A 22,899-nucleotide genomic window follows, 5' to 3' on the forward strand; every position below is an offset into this window, starting at 1 on the left:
ATATCCTAAATTCTCCAGTATCTCTATGGCTAAGTCCAGTCAGCTAGTCATTTACTCCACCCCCTGATTCAAAGTTAACTTTATTAACAGTCTTGCGGTATTATAGTGTGATCAAATATCCCAGAACACCGCCCCCCCCGCATGACAGATTGAACCCAGGGCCTCTCACACATACCAAACCAGTGTGCTCTACCACTAAGACACATTCTCATCCCTCTTTTTTAATTTATTTTACTTCTATGGATATAGAAGTAGGATCTTAGATACTTGTACATTAAGGCTCATCACAATATCTATAATAGTTAAATAAAAGAAACCCAAAGGCCGGGCGGTGGTCACGCACACCTTTAATCCCAGCACTTGGGAGGCAGAAGCAGGCAGATCTCTGAGTTCGAGGCCAGCCTGGTCTACAAGAGCTAGTTCCAGGACAGGCTCCAAAGCTATAGAGAAACTCTATCTCAAAAAGAAAAAAAAAAAAGAAAGAAAGACAGAAAGACAGACAGACAGAAAGAAAGGAAGGAAGGAAGGAAGGAAGGAAGGAAGGAAGGAAGGAAGGAAGGAAGGAACCCAAGTATCCATCAGCTCGTGACTGGATGTAGAAAACGGGGTGAATCCGTCCCATGCAACAGAATGGAAGAGAAATTCTGGCACATGGTAAAACATAGATGAAGTAAACTCAAAGATATGTGAGTTAACTCATTCAAGGTATAGGACACACATTGCAAGATTCCACTTCTAGGAGGCATCTGGAGTAGCCAAAGTCACAGGGACAGAAGTATAGAGGTGGTAGCCAGAGACTGGGGGAGGGGCAAGGGACCTGTCAGTGCTGAAGAAAAATAAGCTCTGGGGCCACATGGTCGCATGGTGGTGATGTCCGCACCACAGTGCGAATAGACTGAATGCTTGAAGCCAGAATGCTTACAGAGAGTGTACAAGGCCTGGCCTGGGTTCGATCCCAAGCACCATTTTTTAAAAAGTTGAGGGAAGATTAAATTTCATATGTATCTGTTAGACAAGACTAGCCTCTGAGCCAAACTGCTGCTGTGTTCATGAGTGCCTGCTTGCGAAATATCATCCCAGCTGGGCCTGTGGACTATTCCGTCATAGAAAAGGGGTGGGAGGGTTATGAGATATGGTGATTTAAAGAGGAATAGCTCCCATAGGCTCATAGACTTGAATGTTTGGTCATTAGGAAATTGTACTACTTGACAGAAATCAGGAGGTGCAGCCTTGCTGGAGTAAGTGTGGCCATGCTGGAGGAAGTATGTCACTGTGGGTGGGCTTTGGAGTTTCAAATGCTCAAGCCAGACCCAATGTCTCCCTCTCTTCCTGCTGCCTGTTGATCCAGATGTAGAACTCTCACCTAGCTCTCCAGCACCATGTCTGCCTGCATGCCACCATGTTTCCCATCATGATGACAATGGACTACACCTCTGAACTATATAAGCCAACCCCACTGAAATGCTTTCCTTTTTAAGAGTTGGTGTGGTCATGGTGTCTCTTCACAGCAATGAAACACTAAGACACGGGACCTCACTGGAACATCCAGTTGTATATTGTCATTCTGACAGCCTGGGGAATAGAGAGGGGCTATAACACACAGGTGGGGACAGGGATCCTTTTACACAGCCATATGGAAGTCATCATCCATGCTGGCTGCAGACCTCCCAAGTGGGTCACCCACACTTCTGCCCAGAAGCCCTCACCCACGCTCTGTAAGTAACCCTAAAAAACCCATTGGCTAGCCATGATAAACTTTAGTTTATCACTGGGACCTCATGGAGGTGGTGGGAATGCTGTCTATAAGCCCAGTTTGGGATGATCTTTTGCAAGCAGGCACAGATGAACTCATGAAAATTCTCTGGACTTTTATCTTATGACAGTTTTCAAAAGCAAAGTTCCCCGGGGCCGGAGAGATGACGGCTCAGCAGTTAAAAGCACTGCTACCCCTTCCAGAGGCCTGGGGTTCTGTCCCTAGATCCCATATGGTGGTCCACAATCATCTGTCACTTCAGTCCCAGGGAACACTCTTCTAGTTTCTGAAGGCATTATGGAGACACACTTACACATAACACACCCATACATATAAAAATTTTAATTAAAAAAAAGTAAGGTCTTGAAACCCCCTCCACTTCCAGGTCAACTTCTCAAGTCTGGGTTGCAGAAGAGACAGAGTTCAGCAGCATGACTTGGGATATCTGTTGAATAGCGGGTCGAGGAGGCTGGGATAACACTCAACAAAGGCAGGGGAGGCTGCAAAGCTCAAAGTCCCATAAAGGTAGCCATTCTCTCGACTCCCATGATGCTCTGCAGAGGGGCTGATGCTGGTCAATTAGAGAACCCTAGGAAGATGGAAGGACTGAAATCCTACTCAAAGACAGTGGTAGACAGCACCAGGGGGATCTGACAAGGAAGCAAAGAGCTGCAGCCTCCAAAGCCCAGTGGTGACAGGAGATGGCTTCAGATGCAGAGAGGAGCTTTCTGGGAACCACTGAGAACTGACCCTGCAAAGCTAAGCTCTTACAAACAGGCTAGAACGGGGTGTCCCTGTTACAAGAGTCCTGGTCAAAGTCAACAGGTTTCTACAATGTGGAACTTTCCAGAACCCCATTCCTACGAGGTTATGTGTCCAAAACTTACAAGAGGGAACCAGATCACACAACACAGGCTGATCCCAAGCTCACAATCTTCCACGTCTGGGAATTTTCCATGGGAGAAGGTGGCAATACTGTATTCAAGGGTTGGCCTTGGGGCTGGGGTTGTGGTTCAGTGGCAAGGCACTTCCTTAGGTTCCATTCCCAACAGTACACCAAAAAGGCAGGGGAGTGGCCTAGTTAGGGCCCACTAAGGTAACTGCGGTGCTGAGCTGCAGAACAATGTCCTCTGTCCTCTGTTCACAGGGCCCATTCCAACATTTACAAAGAAGACTGGAGCCATGGAGGACGGTGCATCAAGACACAATCAGCCCAGACATCAACAGAGGGTTCCGATGCTGCCCCAACAGAGGAGGGGGAGCATCGACTGAAAGGATTAAGTGTAAGGATGGGGGTGATAAGCAAAGGTCAACAAACAAGGCAAAGACTTGTCTTCAGCCACATGGGAGGGGAGGGAGCCTTCCCCATGCTCACTGAAGAGCGCTGCCAATGAGGCCAGTCTGAGCAGGGGCTCCCCTCTAGACACAAGAGACTGGTTCAGGAAGGCAATCCTTGAGTCCCCTCTGGGATTCTGACCTGGAAAACCTCCTAACAGACCCGAGGTCTGAAACACCTTCCAGGTCTAACAGAAAGCTCACAGAGTTCAGAATGGACCCAGGAAGCGCTTGGCTTGGCTTAACACAATTCCAATTTCTTTTATATTTGCACGTGCATGCGCGTACATGTCTGTATGTATGATGTGTATGTTAGAAGACAAATATGACGGGTTTACCTTTACCTTCCTGAGGCAGAGTTACTAACATTCATCACTGTTGACAGAGTTCCCAGGGACTCACCTGGGTCTCTGCCTCCTAGCTCACAGTAGGAAGCCTTGGGAATACAGACAAGCTATTTGCGTCCAACTTTATGTGGGTTCTGGAGTTCTGAATTTAGGTCCTCGCATTTGTGTGACTAACCAACCACTAACCAACCCATCTTCTCAGCCTCCAAATTACTTTTCAATAGTTTTAAAAATAATTACGGGTCTTTTGCCTGCGTTGCATGTATGTATACCACATTGCGTCTAGTCACAGCAGAGGCCAGAAGAGGGTATTAGATCCCCTGGGATGGAGTTCCAGACAGTTGTTAGCCTCCTTGTGGGTACTGGGAACCCAATCTGGGTCCTCTAGATCAGCCATTGCTCTAACCACTGAGCCATCTTTCTAGGCCTCCTCCCCTCAATATTCTAAATAAAGAAAGCAGGGCACAGGGATGCAAGCCCACAATCCCAATAGTTGGGGGGGGCAGAGATGCAAGGCTGAGGCTACACCAAGAGTTTGAAACCAGACTGAACCACATAGAGACCCCATCTCAAAATCAAAATGACAATAAACTCTAAAACGGGGTAAGAGGGGCTGAGATCAGAGTTCAGGGCCTTTGAAAAGCATTTACTGGGAAGCAGAAGCCCGCCAGAAGCTGTAATCCCAGGTGGGAAAATAGAGCCAAGCTGAGGGAGGCCACCTGACTGGCAGTGGAAAGCACATATAGACGCAAAGGGACACCTCTGAGGTCCAGAGAGCAGGAAAGAAAAGAGGCCCCAACCAGCTTCCCATCCCCTCAGCCCCGCCCTGGTACTCAGTCAGGCTGCTTCCTTTTATTCCTGATAGAAGCATCAGCCGAGTGCCATCCACTGAAGTCCTGGCAGGACTATAAAGTGACCACATCAGTGACATCTTGCTCCCCCGTGGAGCTGGGGTTTAAAATCAGACACGTGGTTTTTGCCTTCAAAGTGACCTTTTACAAAAGCCTTCCCAAGAGCAGTCACTTCCTTCAGGGCTTCGGCTTGCAAGACCGGCAAGAGCAGAACTTCATAGGCCTGCTTTCATTTTCCCATTCCACCTGCCCCCACAAAGCGGGAACTGATTTACGCAGCAGTGGTACAAAAGAAGGGGGAAAAAGAGGACTTAAGACAGTAACTCCAACTGCTCTGTGGTGCGTATGTTGTCTCAGTGTCAGCCTTTTGGTCTTTGGGTCAGTCCTGCGACAACTTAATAATAGCTGCCTGCCCTCCCTGTTAATCAAGAGCTTACTGGGGGCCTTACCTCACTGAGGGAGGCAATTAGTGGCCTCTCTCAATGGATGATAAAAACAGCCAGGTGTTTTTATCTAAATTCAGCTGGTGCATTCTCTCCATCCCTCCTCTTTTTTCTCTCCTCTTCTCCTCTTTCTCTCTCTTTTATCTAAAAGTCTTTCTGTCTAGCCTAGGCTAGCCTCAAATTGTCTAGCCTCCCAAAGGTCTAAGTTGTCATGAATAATTTACTTATTTATTTGTTATTACATTCATGGCATTGGATAGAGATCATAGGGCAGCTTGCTGGAGTTGGCTATCTCCTTTCTCTGGGATAAAACTAAAATTGTCAGGCTTGGTGGCTAAGTGCCTCTCCCAGGTAAGCCATCTCACTAGCCCCATGCCAAGTTTTAATGGGATTCTCAAGCAGTTTTTTTTAAAAATGTGTATTGGTGTTTTGACTACATGTGTATCTATGCACCAAGTGCGCAGTGCCTGAGGTCAGAAAATGGCACTGGATCCCCTGGAGCTGAAGTTAGAGTTAGTTGTAGGCCATCACGGAGCAGCTAAGAATAGAACCGGGGTCCTCTGGAAGAGTAGCTGGCGCTCTTAACCACTGAGCCATCTCTCCAGGCCCTCAGGGGGCAGATCATAGGCTTTCTATAGTAGCAGGGAAGGCAAGAACCACCAGTGACCTCTTTTAAACTATGAAGCCCTCAACTTGCAAGAGATTAGGACAAGCACAAGGCATGTTCATGGTCCCAAAAAGATCCTGTTTTAGATAAATTACATCTTTTGCAGTTTACAACTGAAGAGCAGCAGAAAAGCTAAGAGCTGTAACTGTAAGGTCTAGGCATGAGTGGATTCTGAGTTTGACCCCACAGCGGGGCACCCAAACACAGAGCACATGCAACAGAGTTTACTTCCGGTCAAGACAGCATTATCGTTATGAACATCCAGAGGAATGGTCTCACCAGCTGAGCATCTCAGAAAATTTTCACCTGATTCACCCAGCAAAGAACCAGCACAGGCCTCAGGGCTGGGGTTCAGTGGTTAGGAGCGCTGGTTGCTCTCCAAGAGGACAAAGGTTGAGGTCCCAGCACCCACGTGGTAACTCATATGCCACCAACTGTAACTCCAGTTCCAGGGGATCTGATGCCTTCTTCTGGTGTCATATGCATGCAGGCAAAACACTCAAATGTAAAAGAAAATAAATCCTAACAAAATTAAAGAGGAGGAGGAGTGTAGGAAGTGGAGGAGGAAGAAAAAGAGGAGAAAAGCAGGGCAGCCCCAAGCCCTTCTTCCACCGTTTCCAGAGGCTTCCACTTAGATATGTGATGTTTCTCATTTTCTCTGTCCCTTCCCTCTTCAGGTTCTACGGGACTTAACTGGGAGAATTCTAGTGCCAATGGCCCTCCTGGTGGCTCTGAAGACCTGGGCACAGCCCCCACCCCCCGCCCCCAGTAGGTACCTGGGAGAGATTTGACCTGCTCTGTGACATTGTCAAAGGAGCTAATCCTCAGCAGGCACTATGACTGGTACCTGGGGTCTTTTTATGAATGAGTCGCTCCCCACAGACAAGTCATAGCCCACAGACAAGTAAATGGCTCCCAGGCTTCTACCCCAAAGATCTACCAGAATCAACTTGGTTCCAGTCTTCACCATCTTTGACGTTAGAGGAAAATGTAACCCACCACTTGCCTCCCCGTTCTGGGTCAGAAGAGACTCTCTGAGTCAGCCCACTGGGGACAAGGCCAGGGTCCCAGCTCCACTGGGAAATGTTCCCCACTCTTTCCTGATTGGGCAACAATGAAGGCTATGTGAGGAGAGGCAGGTAGTCCCTGGCCACAGTAGTCCCCACTCAACCTGGCCTAGCTATTAAAAAAATAGCAGTGAGGGGGACAAGAAAAACAACCAATTTTGGACGCCTGCCCCGCCCCCCTTCCCCCCATGAATTGCTCATTCCTTTTGTTTGCATCGCACAGAGCCCCTGGGCTTTCTTGGCTTTCACCTCACCAGAATAATCCTGCCATTAATGAAGAAAGAAACCGGGTAATCTTTGTGCAGAGAGGCTCTGCCATCAGAAACTCCCCAGGGACCCCCAGGGCTTTCTCAGGAAGATGGTGGTGCCTGTGCCTCAACCAGGACAATCCTTTGACACTGTAACACAATGTCATCTACAAAGTTATGCTTGAGAAGCTCACAATTGAGTTACAAAACTAATTGCCTCCCTCCAAAAAAGAAAGAAAGAAAAAAAGAAAGAGAGGAAGAAAGGAAGGAAGGAAGGAAGGAAGGAAGGAAGGAAGGAAGGAAGGAAGGAAGACCTGTTTTAAGTAGTTTTATGATTTTGGGTCAGGGCACACTCATAGCTATCTTCGGGTGCAGGCAGCTCCCAGGCTTGTACACCTGCAAACACACATAGCAAGGCTTTGTTTTGTTGAAAACGCAGGTCTTTTCAAACGACCAGAGCTGGGAGCACAGAACAAGGACATTGTGGGAGTGTCAGAATCATTGTCCCAATCCAGCGGGGTAAGAGCCAGCTGTCAGCAGCTCCAGTGGGACCCCAGGCACTTTTAAGTCTGGGAAGGACACTTAAGATTCCACCCCCAGCAGGTGGCCACTTAGAGGCCCCACATGAAGGCCCCAACTGTACCTGTCTAGATCAGCCTCAGGGACTTCCTGAGGTCACAGACCTGGAGTCCCTCTACCCAGTTCCCTGAAGTCCTCCCTAGCAATCATAGCACCTGTCCTTCCTATATTCCCAATTGCAGCAGGCTGGGAAACCAGATCTTCAGTGTGTTATCACGGCTCCCAAAGTCAGAGTGCTCACTCCGGCTCTGGACGGCCCTGGCTCTCGGCAGGCGAACGCAATGACAGAGTTAACACAACAGCCCTGATGTCTAGCCTGCTCACGACCACTTCTGTCCCACAGCTCCTGGCTTTCTTGAGCTCCCGTTTGTTCACTCCCTCATCTCTAGGCTCACATGTGCTGGGGCCTCTAAGGCAGGAGGAAGCACAAAGACAGTCCCAGAAGGGTTGCAGGCACAATGCAAGTGATGCACTGTGAGGCGGCAATGCAGAGTCACCTGCTGCACAGGAGCCAACAGAAGGGCAAAGGTGCAGAGCCCATCAAAGGGACGTCTGCTGCACAGGAGCCAACAGAGGGGCAAAGGTGCAGAGCCCAGCAAGGGGACATCTGCTGCTAAATGGTTTGGGGGTGCCAGAATAATCTGGAAAGGGAGAAGCAGAACAGCTCACACGAGACATTCTGGAAGAGCTGACTTCATCAGGGTAGCAGGAACACAATGAGGTTGAAGTAACGGCCAACATCTGGCGCCTGTCTCGGGAAAACCTCTCCTCTGGGTACCAACACAGAATAGATTTTTGGAAGGCACCACCCAACTGGTGAGTATATGGCAGCTTTAGCCAAGGATGGAAGAGTTGGGGAGGTGGATCCGCATGTGGAGTAGCACAAGACAAGTTTGAACTCCCAATTAACCTGCTCTTACACAGCCAGTGCCCAGGGACCTTAGGGAAAATTCTCTTCCTTTTCTGGTAAAAGATGAACATTTTTTTGAAGGCTGTAGAACACCAGTTGTGGTCGTTTGAAAGAAAATGGCCCCCAACGAGAGTGGCACCATTAGGAGGTGTGGCCTTGTTGGAGGAAGTTGTGTCACCACGGAGGTGGCTTTGAGGTCTCTTTTGCTCGATGTAGCAGTCTCAGCTCCAGCACTACGTCTGCCTGCATGCTGCCATGCTCTCCATCATGGTGACACTGGACTGAACCTCTGAAATTATAAGCGAGCCATCCCCAATTGAACATTTTCTTTATAAGAGTTGCCATGGTCACGGTGCCTTTTCACAGCAATATGAAACCTTAACTAAGACAGAAGTTAATACCAGGAGTGGGGTATTGCTGTGATGGGCTGACCATGTGTTTGAAGGAATTTGGACTTTGGTATTTGGGTTTGGAAAGTGTTATAATGCTTTAAGCACTGCCTTATGGGCCACACTAATAGGAGCATGGAAGACAGTGCTGCTAAGAGTTATTTGAACAATGGGGGTGCTCACTCAAGAGGTTTCAGAAGAGAATTTTAGTATGTTGCCTAGAGATTGTTCTTGTGATATTTGGTGAAGCAGATGCCTTTTGCCTTTGTCCTAAGAGTCTGCCTGAGGCTAAAGCAAAGAATTTTGGATTAATTTCATTGGCAGAAAAAATTTCAAAACAGTCTAGCATAGACTCTGTTGTGTGGATATTAATGGTAAACTCTAATGAAGATATATAATGAAAAGAAGCAAGCTAAGCAAGGAAAAGTGCATTCCACCAGAAAGTGGAATGGAGCTAAATCTTCCGTTCGAGGAGATAAACAGATTAAGAAATGGAATAAGGGGAGTGGTGACCTCAGGGCAAGAGCACACACAGCTGTTTTCAACTTGGGGGGGGGGGAAGGAACTGAAGAAAAGCTTAGAGTCAGGTGTGGTGGGGCACACCTTCAATCCCAGCACTGGGAGGCCGAGGCTGGTGATCTGAGTTTGAGGCCATCTTGGTGCACAGAGCAAGTCTCAGGACAACCAAGCTTAGGCAGCGAGAGACAGAAAGCTGATGAAGATGTAACTGAATGAGGGGACCATGTTCCAGCCCCAGTAAACAGCAGAACTTGGCAGCTTCGGCCATATGGTTCTGGTTCTGAGTCAAGAGTAGAAGAAAGGGGTTATAGAATCTTCCTCTAGGACTAAGGAAAGGCACTGAGATCAGGCATGTGTCAGTGGTGTTCTGAAAGGAGGACTGGAAGGGCCCTTGCATGAAGTTGTGACTACTTTGAAGACCCCGAGATGTTGGAAATGCCAGAGCCATGGGATACCTGCCAAAGAAAGCTGCTAACAGGGAGTGGAACCAGCCCAAGAGAAAGAAGTTAACAAAGTGCGTGGAGCCTTATGTGTGAATTCTCCCACTGATGCCAGGTATATTATGTGGAAACAAAGTTTGGCGGCCTCCAAGGCCACCCTAAAGGGGCATGATAATGACCAAACAAGTTAACCACACGAACTGCCTCATAAAATGCCAAGAACCTGCCAAGGAGGTGCCTAGGGAACAGCCCTGGGACGCCAACAATGCAAGTGTGACCGGGGACAATTCAGCCTCAATGGGCTCCTCTGGAGGAAGGCACAGGCTCCTGGAATCACCAGATCAAAGCCCAGGCACTTCATGGGCTTGTTTCTCTGGTCATCCAAACCCTACGTTTCTCCAGATGTTGCCAACATTCCCAGGAGAGGGGCTGGAATCAAGACTCAGCAGTTAAGAGATCTTTCTTCTCTTCCGAAGAACCCGAGTTTGGTTTTCAGGACCCATATCAAATGTTTCATCAACTCCAGCCCCAAATACCCTGACTCCCTCTCCTGGACTCAGAGGGTACTTGCCCTCACGTGTAAACCCTGCCCCCCCCCCAACATACACACATAATTAAAAATAACAAAAGTCTTTTAAAAAGGATTGCAGGCAAATAAGTTCTCAGCTGCAAACAGTACACAGAAAAAAACTCACCTGGTTAAGGATCAGCTATTACTTCATGATCCCAGGGTGCTTTTCGAAAGGGGTCTGGGTTTTGCTGGGTCTGAGTTGGCACAGGCAGGCTGGCCTGTGATTTGGGACAGGGAACAGAGTGAGAAAATTTGGAGGTGGTTCATTCAGAAAGGAGAGGGAAGTGAGCAGATGGAGAAGGCAGAGGCTCTAGTGGCCTGTGGGATGCCAGTCTGGAGCAGACCTAGACAGTGTGTGTGTGTGAGAGAGGGGACAGGGGAAGTCCCGGGATGATTTTTCTCTTTTGGTTGGTTACCAGTGGTTGAGCTCAGGGCCTCTCATGCTAAACAATACTCCATCACTGAGCTACATCTCGAGCTGGTCTTGACCTCAATTTGCAGCCCAAATGGACTTTGAACTTGAGAGTTTCTTCCACCTCAGAAGAGCTGGGCTCACAGGCCTGTCCACCACACTTGGAGGGAGTCTTCCAACCAAGATGGCCAAAGGAGCCATGAAAAGTTCTGCAGCCTTGAAAAGTTCTAAGGGGCTGAACCCCAGGATAGAGGTGTCCCTAGAACCAGTCCTGCTGGGGACTATGAGGACAATGCCCCCAAACACTAGAGGCTTTCCATGATCCTAATGGGCTGGTGAGGCAGCACTCACCCCTGCTGATTCCCAGGTCAGGAAATTCAGGAAGTAAAGGGTCTGGGGGAGGCACTAAGTGAAGCCTAATCCTACAGCCAGTTTGGGGCGGGAGCTTGGAGACAGCCAAAGGCTACGTCCCGGCTTTAGTGTAAGGTGAGGACTGACTTATGATTCCAATATGCAGAGAGTACACACAGGCTGTCATCCTTCTGTTCTCAGCTATCTATCTCTGCCCCTACTCCTCCCCCACCAACAAGACTCCTTCCTGTGCCCTCTTCTAGGCTGGCACCACCTTAAACCCAGCAGCCTTCAGTGTCTAGAGCACCTGGCTAGAAGCAGTGACCTAATTAGGGCCCCAACTGTACACTCTGTGGTCACGCGATCTTGGGCACAACCTGAGAAGTGGTCATTTACCTTTTTCCACATCTCACTTACAGGCTTGTGCCTGAGCAGGTCAGTGGCTCTGCTCCAGGGAGTTGCAAGGCCCTACCACAGGCCTGAGTCACTGTCTGGCAGTGTACAAGCCCTTCACGCAACTGCAGCTTGACTGAGCCCAGAATCGCTGTAGGAGGTCCATGCCCCCGAGATGGCCAGCAAGACCACAGAGAAATGTCGGTCACCCTCAACTGTAAAGAATCCTTGAGTTGGTAGAGTGCTTAGTTATCATGCCATCCCTGTGATGCTAGGGACTGACGGCATGGTGGCATACATCTATAATATCCCAATGCCTCCACTTGGAGATAGAGACAGGAGTATCAGAAATTCAAGGTCACCCTTGGCTACCCGCCAAGTCTGAAGCCAGCCTGAAATGAATGAAATCCTGCCTTTAATTTTGTTTTTCTTTTAAAACATCTGGCTCTAGGCAGGGTGTGGTGGCGCATACCTTTAATCTCAGCTCTGGGGAGTCAGAGGCAGGAGGCTCTCTGAGTTCGAGGCTAGCCTGGTCTACAGAGTGAATTCTAGGACAGCCAGGGCTACAGAGAGAAATACTGCGTCAAAACACACACACACATGTGCGCACGCACACACGGCTGATTTCCGGGGGGGGGGGCATACAAGAGACAGTAACTGAGAAACCTAAGCATCTCTGGAGACTGACTGGAGGGCATGGCAGACAGGCTGGAAGGACCAGTGAAAGAAGGGAGGGGTGGGCCTTAGGGGGCAGCAACGAGGAGTCTAGCTTTTTTTCAGGAATATTCTATGCTGCCTCTAATCCACAAGGGCTTCTGAAAAAGGGAGGGAGTAATGAAATCTGGGCTCAGGCAAGGTCCCTATGGCTACAACGTACATGATAGATGGATGAGGCCCAGTGTGACATGAGGTGGGGGAGGGGGATCCAGTGGGACGTGGAGTTCAGGCAGGCTGCAGAGGCAAGAAGTGCAGGGATCCGTGTCAAGGGTGGCTGCGACTTAGAGCCTAGGGCTTGGGGTAGAAGGGACATTAACGAAGAAGCCTCTTGACACAGAAGACCAGAGTACCGGGGCCGGTCTCTGGCTGCTCTGTGGCTCCATTGCCTTGCTGTACCGTGAGCATGCTGCTGGCCCCCAATGCAGAGCACAGAAAGGCAGGACTGAGCTCCCGTGTGTACATGGCTAAAAACTGAGCCTGTATACAGTAGGCACTGTGTGACTCCACAGAACACCGCTGCGGGGGGCACTGCTCAGTTTCACTGGCTACCCTGCGCAGGGGCGTCTGAAGCACTTAGGGAGGGGCAGAGAAAGTCACTGCCAAGACCAAACTGGGCAGGATCCAGGGCCAGCTTCCCCAAGGCCATGACTGAACTCAGCAGGTCCCCATGGCCAAAGAACTAGGGCTGTCAGCAGTGAGCTATTTTTGGCAAGAGCTCTCCCAAAGCACAATGGGTATTCAGTAAGTACTGCGGCAGGGAGGAGGTAAAAGAGAGACGAGGGGGGGGGGGGTTGGGGAGGTTCTCTGGGTGTTTTACCACCAGGAAGGGGTGGAAGGACCAGCACACAACGGCCTGTAAGTCCTAAACATTATTCCTCTGCTTCCTGCAATCCTAGTCCAAGCTGGCAGAAGGCCGAGGGTGGGTCTGTGACCTACCACTGGCCTTGGAGAGGGAGACTAGACAGCCACCACACCCACCCGCGATGAGGGTCGTCACTAGGTTGGAATCAGACCCTAGCACAGCTATGAGGAGCCCCCCTGCTCCTCCATTGGGTCTCCACCCAGTCCGCAAGGTCCTGCTTAGCCTAGGAAGGAGATCTGCTGTGATCACCAGCACACCAGGCCTAGCTCTGAGCCAAAGAACTCTTCATTCAGAAGCGAGGGATGCCAGGCTGAAACGAACAAACAAGGGAGGCAGAGAGGTGCCTCAGCAGGTAGAGTACTTGCCATGCGAGCCCAGAGACCTGAACTGAAGACCTGAATTCGATCCCCAGGACCCACATAGAAGTGAAAGGAGCAAACAGACTCCGCAGAGTTGTCTTCCGACCTCGACACATGTGCATCGCACACACAACAATGATGCTCTGTTTAATAAATAAATCAAATAGGCCAGGGCTGAGTGTAGCTCAGTGGGAAAACACATGTCTAGCATGCACGCGGCTCTGGGCTCTATCCCCAGCACCGTCTAAACAAGATACTGACAGACCGACCAACAGACAGATACACACACATACAACTGCCTACACACACCAGGCGGCGGTGGTGCACGCCTTTAATCCCAGTACTTGGGAGGCAGAGGCAGGCGGATCTCTGTGAGTTCGAGGCCAGCCTGGTCTACAAGAGCTACCAGGACAGGCACCAAAAACTACAGAGAAACTCTGTCTTGAAAATCCAAACAAACAAACAACGGCCTACACAAAAGCCTCTAAGTCAAGGGTTAGGGACCTTAGCAACAAAACCACAGGCCACTACTAAAGGGACAAGGCCCATGAATGCAAGTTGATGCCACACACGCCTGGTTTTCAGAGGGGAGGAAGTCAGAGGCATGACCCCCAAGACACACTTGGTAGAGAACACAAAGGAGGCTGGGGGGGAGGGTCGGGGAAGGGAGGAGGGGAGCAATGGTAAGCAGTTCTCAAGAACAGAAGGCAGGCAAGAGCGATGAGCACGGATGAGCACGTCTAGCTGGGCCCTTCAGACTCAGAGCGGTGCAGTGAGGGGTGCAGTGGAGGGTTACCTGAGAGAAGGTTGGGAAGACAGCGGACATAACAACGGTCGTGCCAAAAAGGGCCATGGCCATGTGCAGCCAATTCGCTGCACTAACGGTGCCCGGTGCGTGCCCAAGGACAAGGCCATTGAGAAGTTCGTCATCCGGAACTTTGTAGAGGCCACTGCCGTCAGGGACATATCTTCGACGCTTATGTGCTCCCCAAACGTTATGTGGATTACTGTGTGAGCTGTGCTAGTCATAGCAAGGTGGTCAGGAAACGATCTCAAGAAGCTCAGAAGGACCAAATACCCCCACCATGATTTAGACCTGCAGATCCTGCACCACAACCTCCACCAAAGCCCATGTAAAGAGGTGGCTTCATAGAGACAGAAGAAAACACCTTGGAAAAATAAAATGGGACTTATACTTTAAAAAAAAAAACCCAAAATAAATAAACAAACAGAAACACACACACACATACGCACACATGGGGCTGGAGAGTTGACTTAGCGGTTGAAGCACTGGCTGCTCTTCCAGAGGATCCAGGTTCAATTCCCAGCACCTACACGGCAGCTCATTGCTGCCTGTGACTCCAGTTTCAGAGGATATGATATCTTCACATAGACATACATGCAGGCAATACACACATGCACCTGAAATAATAAATTAATTTAAAAAAGAAACACACACATAAAAAACAGGTAGGCATACAAGAATCATGGTGCATTATCTCACAAAAGAGACCCAGAGAGACACAGTTGGGGCCACTTCTCTTTCCTCACTAACAGAACCCCCACTGCAGGCCATAGGAAAGGGTAGCTAGCTAGCTCCAGCTTGGCAAAACCCATTATAATATCGCCTTTGCCTGGGTGGTCACTGGCCTGGATAGACCCAGGGTTCAGCACTAGCCTTTGAGATGACAAGGGGCTGCAGAGAGGACACAGCAGTGACCGTGTCCAGCTATTTTTTCCCTGTCACAGGAATCTTTTAGGCTTAAAAACCATTTTCATCACTCTGTTTTAAGGTAGCATCCTTCAACTTCCCATACGATGTGATGCAGAGGAGACTCAGAGAGAGTGAGGTGGGAAGCAAGGGACTGGGAGGAGAGGAACATTCATGCATCTTTGTGCTAGAGACCAAGACTCTCAGAGGACCAGCCCAGAGCTACTTCCCAGGGATTCGGGCCAGTCCTGGGTTCTCTTGCCTCTCCCTCAAGTTAAGATGGTTAACTATACAAACCCAGTGCAGGTGAGAACACTTCAAATCCGGGGGTGGGGGTGGTGATGGTAACTACTGGCGAGGGCTACGGTCCAGGGGTCAGAAAAGACCTAGCTTCCTTTTGTTTTTCCCCATTCTACTCTTCCTATCGTGTGTGTGTGTGTGTGTGTGTGTGTGTGTGTGCTTGCACTGGGGATGGAACCCAGAGCCTCAAGCATGCTGACAGTGAACATTCTACCAATGAGCCATGCCTTGGCTGCCATCTGCCCTATGGTAAGAAACAATTCACACTGAAGCTTAAGAAGCCTAAATGTGGGCACCTCCCTCCATCTGCCTTAAGAGGATACACCTCACTTGTATGCAAAATTCTCAGCCAGTCTAGAAGAGTTGAGAGTGTGGCTCCATGGTCAGAGGATACGCTTGACACGCACAAGCCTTGAGTTCGAGCCCCAGAACCAAAACCAAGAGAGAAAGAAAATCCAATCCCCACACTCCACACTCCTTTCTTCCTCCTCCTAGGCAGACTAAGGAGGAAGGAAAACTGGAGAGGGGGAGGGAAGCCCACGCTTTGCTTTCAGTAGTTAGTGGTGTCTTGGCAATGGGAAATGTGGCCTTGGCAGGGCATTGTGACATCAGCATTTCAGATTCTTAATAAAACAGCAACGTTCCTATCGGCTAGCATTCCCCTTCCCGCCCTCTCTTTGGGGAGTTGAAACACAAGCTCTCACCGCTGTGCTGAAGAGGCGCCACAGCTGCGCGGGAAGCTGCTGCGCTTGGGTCCTGCCTGCGAGTGGAGTGGCTGTCCCCGTTCCCTCCCTTCGCCAGGGGCCTCTTCCTGCCTGACCTCGACGGCACAGCGAGCTGCGATCGCGTTTCAGCCATGTACACACACTATAGGGTCAGTTTCTTCTGGGCCCTTCTCACCCTTCCTTTAAAACCAGGCCACTATTCCGGCTCCAGCTATCCAGTGACACACTTACACGCTTGGAAACAGAGAGGCAATAGCTCTCTGGCCAGGCTGCCGACGCCTCTGGCTCCCCACACTCATTAGAAAGTTGTCTTTCTTCTTCAGCACTCCATTTAGAACTCAGGACATTTGACACCTACTCCAAGAACCCAGCAAGCTCCCAGGCTGGGAACCCTCTCCCCCCACCCCCCACCCCCGCTTCGAAAGCTTTGAAGAATATAAGGAACCCCTACGTCAAGCCATTTAAAATAGGAAAATCAAATATAAAAGACCAAAGGATATTTTTCCCGTGCCTGGATGAATCTCTCCAGCCTTGCCTCCTGACAATGAGTGGGTACGCTTTGTGTGCTAGGTCTAATCAGGTTACACCCTGCAAGGGGCCCAGGGAGAGAGGGCGACATCAGAATGCGCATCTAGAAACTACTGAAAAGTGTAATTCTGGCAAGCCCGACTGAAGCCAGAGCGCTCTCTGCACAGACGCGGCTGGGCTCCACTGGATCGCTTTTCCACAAGAGACTGGCTTCTGAGAGGGCTAGACCACGGGGAGCACGGGGAGGGGGCTGATTCCCACCTTCCTGAATCTCAGGTCCACAGCGGTCTGAGGACTGCATGGCTTGTCTCACTCACTTTCCTTTGTTAATAGAACCCTCTTTCCCCCACATCATGTCCATCCAGAACCTTACAACGTGAAGACAGACAGACAGACAGACCATACACACACACACACACACACACACACACACAGAGAGAGAGAGAGAGAGAGAGAGAGAGAGAGAGAGAGAGCGCGAGCAAATGACAGGAACAGAGGAACAGAGAAAGACACATAGAGATAGGAGACAGAAAGATTCTGCCTGCCTGGAACTGGCAGAGCAGGCAGGGTATGGCCAACACCCACCTGCACTGCAGACTTTCGACTCCCAGAGCTATGAAGAATAAAGTGCACCTGTCTTCAGCCACCCAGGATATGGAACCGAGTACCGAGTTCTGGAAGCCTCAGGGAAGCAGGACACTGAGCCAGAGATCTGCCTATTACCCCAGAAGGACCAGACCACCACAACACAGCTCAAAGAGCAGGCTGCCTCTGGGTGTGATGCTGCAGACCTGTGGTCCACTTAGTGATTCCCTGCCACTAATGACGAGAAGAGGAAGGACAAACCACCAAGCAAAAGCCTCTGAGAGTCAGTCACCTTCGAGTTGGGGAAGCGTGTCTCCTTAAACAAGAGCAGTGCAAATTCCCGTGGGGATGAAATGGCAGCCATGCAATCATCTAACACTCTGTGAGTAAAGCCAGCTGTTAGCTCATTTCCATAATCCCAGCACTTAGCCTGAGGCAGGAGGGTTGCTTTCAGTTCAAGGCTAGCCTGGGTTACAGAGTGAGACACTACCAAAAACCATAATAATAATAATGATGATAATAATAATAATTATTATTGAAAGTCAGTGGCTGAAACCAACCCAGGAAGTGTTTCCAAAAAGCATCAGTGAACTGCTGCTCCCCCACACACCACAGGACAGCCCCAGCTGGCAGAAGGGGACCCCAAACACAAAGAGCGCTCAAGCTGGCTGCCCAGAGGAACTCTCCTGGGGAGCAGAGACAAGGCCAGGTTTGAACCTCAGAAGCCCTGCTCACAGTCATGTCCTTGAGACCTCCCAGTGTGGTTGGTCAGCCAGGAGGGAGAGACAGAAAGCCGTCCAATAGAAGACATGTTTGCTTGTTTGTTTAGCACAATGTTTGGGGGCAGAGAGGGGTGGTAAGGGGAACCTGAACTTGCCCCAGATGACCAGACTCTCAGGGTCAGGAAAACAGAGTTGATTCGAATGCACTGATCTCTAGGAGTCTGGGTTGAAGGAGCCCCAGGCCTTCTGCAGGGTTCCTTGTCTGACCCAGAGCTAACAGTCAACACAGCACACTATGACCAAAGTGTGGGGCTTAGAGGGCATGTGGGTGTTCAGGAGGACCTGGGCAGTTTTATATTTTCTTTAAAAAGTCGTGCAGAAGGACAGGGGTGTGGTTTAGTTGGGGAAGTGCTCGCCTGGTATACACAAAGCCCTGGGTTTGATCCCCAGTACTGCGTGAATGGATAGGGTGGTACAAGTCTGTAGTCCCGACACTTGAGAGCTAGAGGCAGGAGGATCAGAACTTCAAAGTTCAACTTGGCTACATGGTGAGTTCAGGGCTAGCCTAAGATATATGAAATCCTGTCTCTGAGAAAAGAAAATAATAATAATACAGAGCCCACGTGATGACACACATATCTAATCTCAACACTCGGGAAGCTGAGGCAGGAGCAATGCCGTGAGTTCCAGGGTAGCCTGGTTATACAGTAAAAACACTTCTCAATAAATAAAATTGTCATGCAGGATGGTAGGCAGAGGAAAAGGAACACTAAGGAACCTACAGGACAAGCGATTGGGCCAGGCCAGAGCAGATCTACAAATCACCAAGCCCCAGGGGCTTGGAAAGGACTCAGGGCCCCGCCCTTGCCTGGGTAAGGTCGGCAGAGCACAGACACACACCTGTATGTGTGTACAAACACCAGTTGATGGAATGTACCAAGGACCAAGAGCCAGCTGGCCACCCTGAGGCAGCTCAAGGTGGAAGAAAGCAGTTGACAAGAAGGGAGGGCAGCTGGGCAGATCTGACCACAGGCACCTCTGAACCGTTCAGAAAATGTCTTCACTCACTGCTGGTTTGGGCTTCATGTCTCCCTGGGACAAGCAGGTCAGATAAGAGCTAAACCCAGAGTTTATTAGGAGAGTCTAGACAGCGAATCTCCCAGCCCGGGGGAGCCTGACTGTGGGGGAGAAAGGATGGCGTTCCTGCTGCCTCAGGTATAGAAAACTCAGCAGAAACACCCGTGGGAAAACGGTCTCAGTTGGGGACAGTGACTTCTATTACTGAGTCTCATGAACATTTAGAAGGTCTGAACTCAACAACCCGTTAGACATGGGGAGCCTGAGGTAGGCAGAGCTGAGGGGAAGGCATGAGGCTCAGTTCTAGCCAATGAGAGCAAGGAATTCACCCAGAGAACAGCACCTGGTTAAGAGCCAATAATAAACAGTAGTAAAGTCTCTCTCTCTCTCTCTCTCTCTCTCTCTCTCTCTCTCTCTCTCTCTCTCTCTCTCTCTCTCACACACACACACACACACACACACACACACACTTAAGGGCACAAAAAGGCTGCTGTGACTACTCTTTCTCACAGATTTTTCTAGAGCAGCTGTGGCCATACTTCTGCCAATGGAAGGAGCCACCTGGGAATAATGACAGAAAAGAAAAAAATGTGGTGGTGGTGGGGGAGGGGTGGCTTTAGAAAACAAGAAATGTGCTGAACTTGTAAGCAAGTAACCTTAACAGCCGGAAGCCAGGACTACAAAGTGAGGCCCTCTGGAGGAGGTGGGAGGAGATCACCGAGGAACAGGACCTAGCCAGTCTTATATAAGACCCTAACTCAAAATCCAAGAATGGGAGAGAGGGGATGGGGAAGAAAAGACCAATGAAACATGACCCGAGTCTCCTCGATCCAGCCACACCTGAAGCCTGTTCTGGCATTGCTGTAGGAGCCGGATAACTCCCCTTAGTTCATGTTAAATTTTATTGCAAGTAACAAAAGGTCTAACCTAGAATTCAGGTGGTCGGCAAAGGTCTGCAGAAATACCCTGCACTGTTGGTTCTGCTCGAAACACCAGTTCTCACACTGCCCTCCCTTAGCTGGATGGTGGGCCAGTGCCTGGTGTTTGCCAGCGCTAACATTGCCAGCGCTAACATTGCCGGCCCCAGAGACCTCCCGACTGGATGGACTTGATTCTTCTTAGGCCATCGACTAAACCAACTTAATCTTCCAAAGAGCGGTTTCCCAGTAAAAACAAATGAAGCCCTCAGAGAGACAGAGAGACCACAGAGGGAGGTGAAGTGAACCTGCCAGGACTAGAGGGATGGCCACGCTGGTGAGCATCCAGGCTAGGGCAGTCCTTCCCATGCAATGTAAAACCCAAAGTAAATCACTGGGGTCTCTTGTCAAGATACTGTGTGTCCCCGGGCTTTACCACCTACACTCGAGTCTCATTCTTTATAGTTCCAACTCCACCTTCCTGGGTTGTCCAAACTGATCCCAGAAAACAGTGGCTGGGAGCCAGGGACTGAGATATCGAGGTGTCAGAGGCGATTATTGCAGGTGCGGGCTCTGCAGACCTCCGGCGGGAGCGAGGCGGTGCTCGACCACAGTGCCTTTAAATAGAGCCTCCTTGCGGAGGGCAAACACATTCCAAGCGCTCTTAGAGACGCCCAAGCATGACCTGGCCAGCGGCCTTCGCTCCCCCCAGCCATTTTTTCTCGGTCTCAACCCAATTCTGGAAATCATATTAATAGCTTGGTGAGGCATTTTCGGTGTACAGACTACTTTGTGGCCTTAAAAGGCAAAGGCGGGGCCGGCGAGAGGGCTCAGCCGGTAAAGACACTTGCTACCAGCTCTGACCACCTGTATGGTGGAGGGGGAGAGCAAGTTGTCCTCTGACCTCCCGAGTGTGCCATGGTACTTCCTCACGTATACACACTCACAGCAAATAAATAAATGTGCCGGGGCAGTGGTAGCGCAGGCCTTTAATCCCAGCGATTGGAAAACAAGAGGCAGGCAAACCCTGTCTCGAAAATAAATAAATACATAAATAAATAAATAAATGCTTTTTTTTTTTTTGAGACAAGGCGTCACTGTGCAGCCATGGTTAGTCTCCTTCCCAGATCCAAATGTTGGGAAAGAAAACAAACCTAAATATGGCGGGGGGTGGGGGCGGGCAAGGGTCTTTACTGCTTCCCTCTTCAGGTAGGAAAATGAGGCCAGAGAAGAGACCTCTCAAATGACAGGACACCCATTGGATCTCTGTATTCTCTCCTCTTCTGACGGGTGATCTGGACGCCAGCAGCCACCATCCTAGTGACCGGTAGCAAGAACCAGATCTGAGCCAGCGGTGGCTCCCGGTCTCTTCCCGAGTGGAAATCAACCAAATTCTGAGCCTTGGGTTCATCCCTCAGACCCGGTGCGCAAGACAAGGATTAACTTTCACCTTTGTTTTAAAAGATAATAGGCCAATCCAGCTAATTTCTCCCTGAGGGATAAAGTTAAGGCTGGCAGGTGAGGTGCGCCCCGAGCTCGCTTCCTAGAAGTTGCTCAGAGCAAATCTCTGGACCTGTGTGTATGTGTGTGTGTTAGGGGGGGTGGGTGGAGGGAGCAGGGGATTCCAGAGAGTGGACTTTAGTGGGAACTTCTGAGCTCTGCCTAAGAGAGCTCCTCTCAGATCCCTAGCCTGGCTAAGTCCCTAATGGCGCGCAATCGACTCCTGTGCGCACGATCTGGTGCACGATGCTCAGTGCACCTCTTGGACCCGTGTATCTCCTCCCCGCACCGTCCCACTCGCGGCGTGTCTGCCCCTCACCCTGTCCCAGGCCTCCCGTTCCTCGGGGGCGCAAAGCCAGCGCTCACGTTTTAAACATGCTCTCCAGATCCTTGAGGAGGCGACGGCTGAACTCCGGGAACTCGGTGTAGGGGTTGAAGACCTTGCTGCGGCGGGACCGCACTTTGCCCTGGTGGATGTCGAGTCTGCGGCTCAGCTTGGCGCTCAGCTCAGAATCCGCGTTGGCCGTGGGTGCCCGGACAGGAGGTTCGGGCTCCTGGTTCCCTGCTGGGGCAGCGCAGGGTGTAGCCTGGGGGGCACCTTGATCGGTCTCTGTCAACGCCTCTAGTCTCAACCGGCGCTGCAGCTTGCGAGCCAGCTCCTCGCTGGACATGGTGACGGGTGGTGGTGGTGGAGCTGGGTAGCGCGATCCCGCACCTCGACGCCGGCGGCTGCGGGCCGCGCGATCTTTGCCGGCTCGTGGCTTTGTGACGCTCGGTGGTGTCGCTTGGGACCCGGCGGTTGGGTAGAACCGCGGATGGGCGGGGCGGGCAGGGCGGAGCTGCGGCTTTAAGGCGGCGCGGGAGCAGCAGGGTTGCCTGTTTGATAGGGGACAAGCGGGTGTCTGTGCGTCCTAGGGGTCGCGTCTGCCTAATCCTCCCTGAGGCTGGGGACAGGAGGCTGACCCGTCCCTCAGTCCGGGCATGGACCCTAAAATCAACTGATCTTGCCTCCAGAATCCACCCTCGGGGAACTGAGGGACCTCGTGGTCCCCAGGGGACCGGTAGCAAAGACTAGGGAGTTAAATTTGGCAACCGGTCAGGCAGTTACATTCCCTCCCAGAAGCGCTCCAACCGGGGAGCTCGTGGTCTGGGCGGCGGGAGAACTGGGCGCGCCTGATGATACCTCCGTGCCCCCACGTGGGTAGGGGGCAGTTATCATGCTGAGGTCCTGGAGGAGGAGCTGCCCCAGGCAGTGCGGGGCCGTTTCTCAAGTAGCACTGAAATGTTTCCACAACAAATTAAAAATACTAAACAAAATAATAAACAAATTGAGAAAAAAAAAAACTCCCGATTCCTGGAAAGTGAGACCAATGCAGCAAGTATCTTGGTTTTATGGCTTTGAAAAACAAAAACAAAAAAACTTTTTTTAAAAAAAATGTAAGGGCCACCACTGCGGAGGAAAGAAAAGGCTTGAAAATAAATAAGGCAACGTTTAAAACAAGAGATTGAAGTAAAAACAAGCAAGCAGAGCCGTCATTTTCCCTAAGGAAGAATGGTGAGGGTTGGGGTTACGTCAGCCAAGCATGGAGAAACAGCTTGTAAACACGGTAGTGGTTGCACT

General features: G+C 50.5%; 1 protein-coding gene and 1 pseudogene across 1 annotated transcript in view; one reads left to right on the plus strand and one right to left on the minus strand.

Annotated features, from left to right (window-relative positions):
* Efhd1 (EF-hand domain family member D1) overlaps window positions 1–22,065 on the minus strand; it is a 47,272-nt gene extending 25,207 nt beyond the window's left edge. The window contains exon 1 of the mRNA XM_075951652.1: window positions 21,645–22,065. Within this exon, the coding sequence (XP_075807767.1) occupies window positions 21,645–21,949 (305 nt within the window). The 5' untranslated portion in view covers window positions 21,950–22,065. The remainder of the gene's footprint in view (window positions 1–21,644) is intronic.
* Window positions 13,944–14,350, plus strand: LOC142837132 (small ribosomal subunit protein eS26-like; annotated as a pseudogene).
* Window positions 22,066–22,899: the final 834 nt, after the last annotated feature.

The sequence above is a fragment of the Microtus pennsylvanicus genome, chromosome 17 (genome assembly GCF_037038515.1).
Source record: "Microtus pennsylvanicus isolate mMicPen1 chromosome 17, mMicPen1.hap1, whole genome shotgun sequence".
In the NCBI taxonomy this organism is placed as follows: domain Eukaryota; kingdom Metazoa; phylum Chordata; class Mammalia; order Rodentia; family Cricetidae; genus Microtus; species Microtus pennsylvanicus.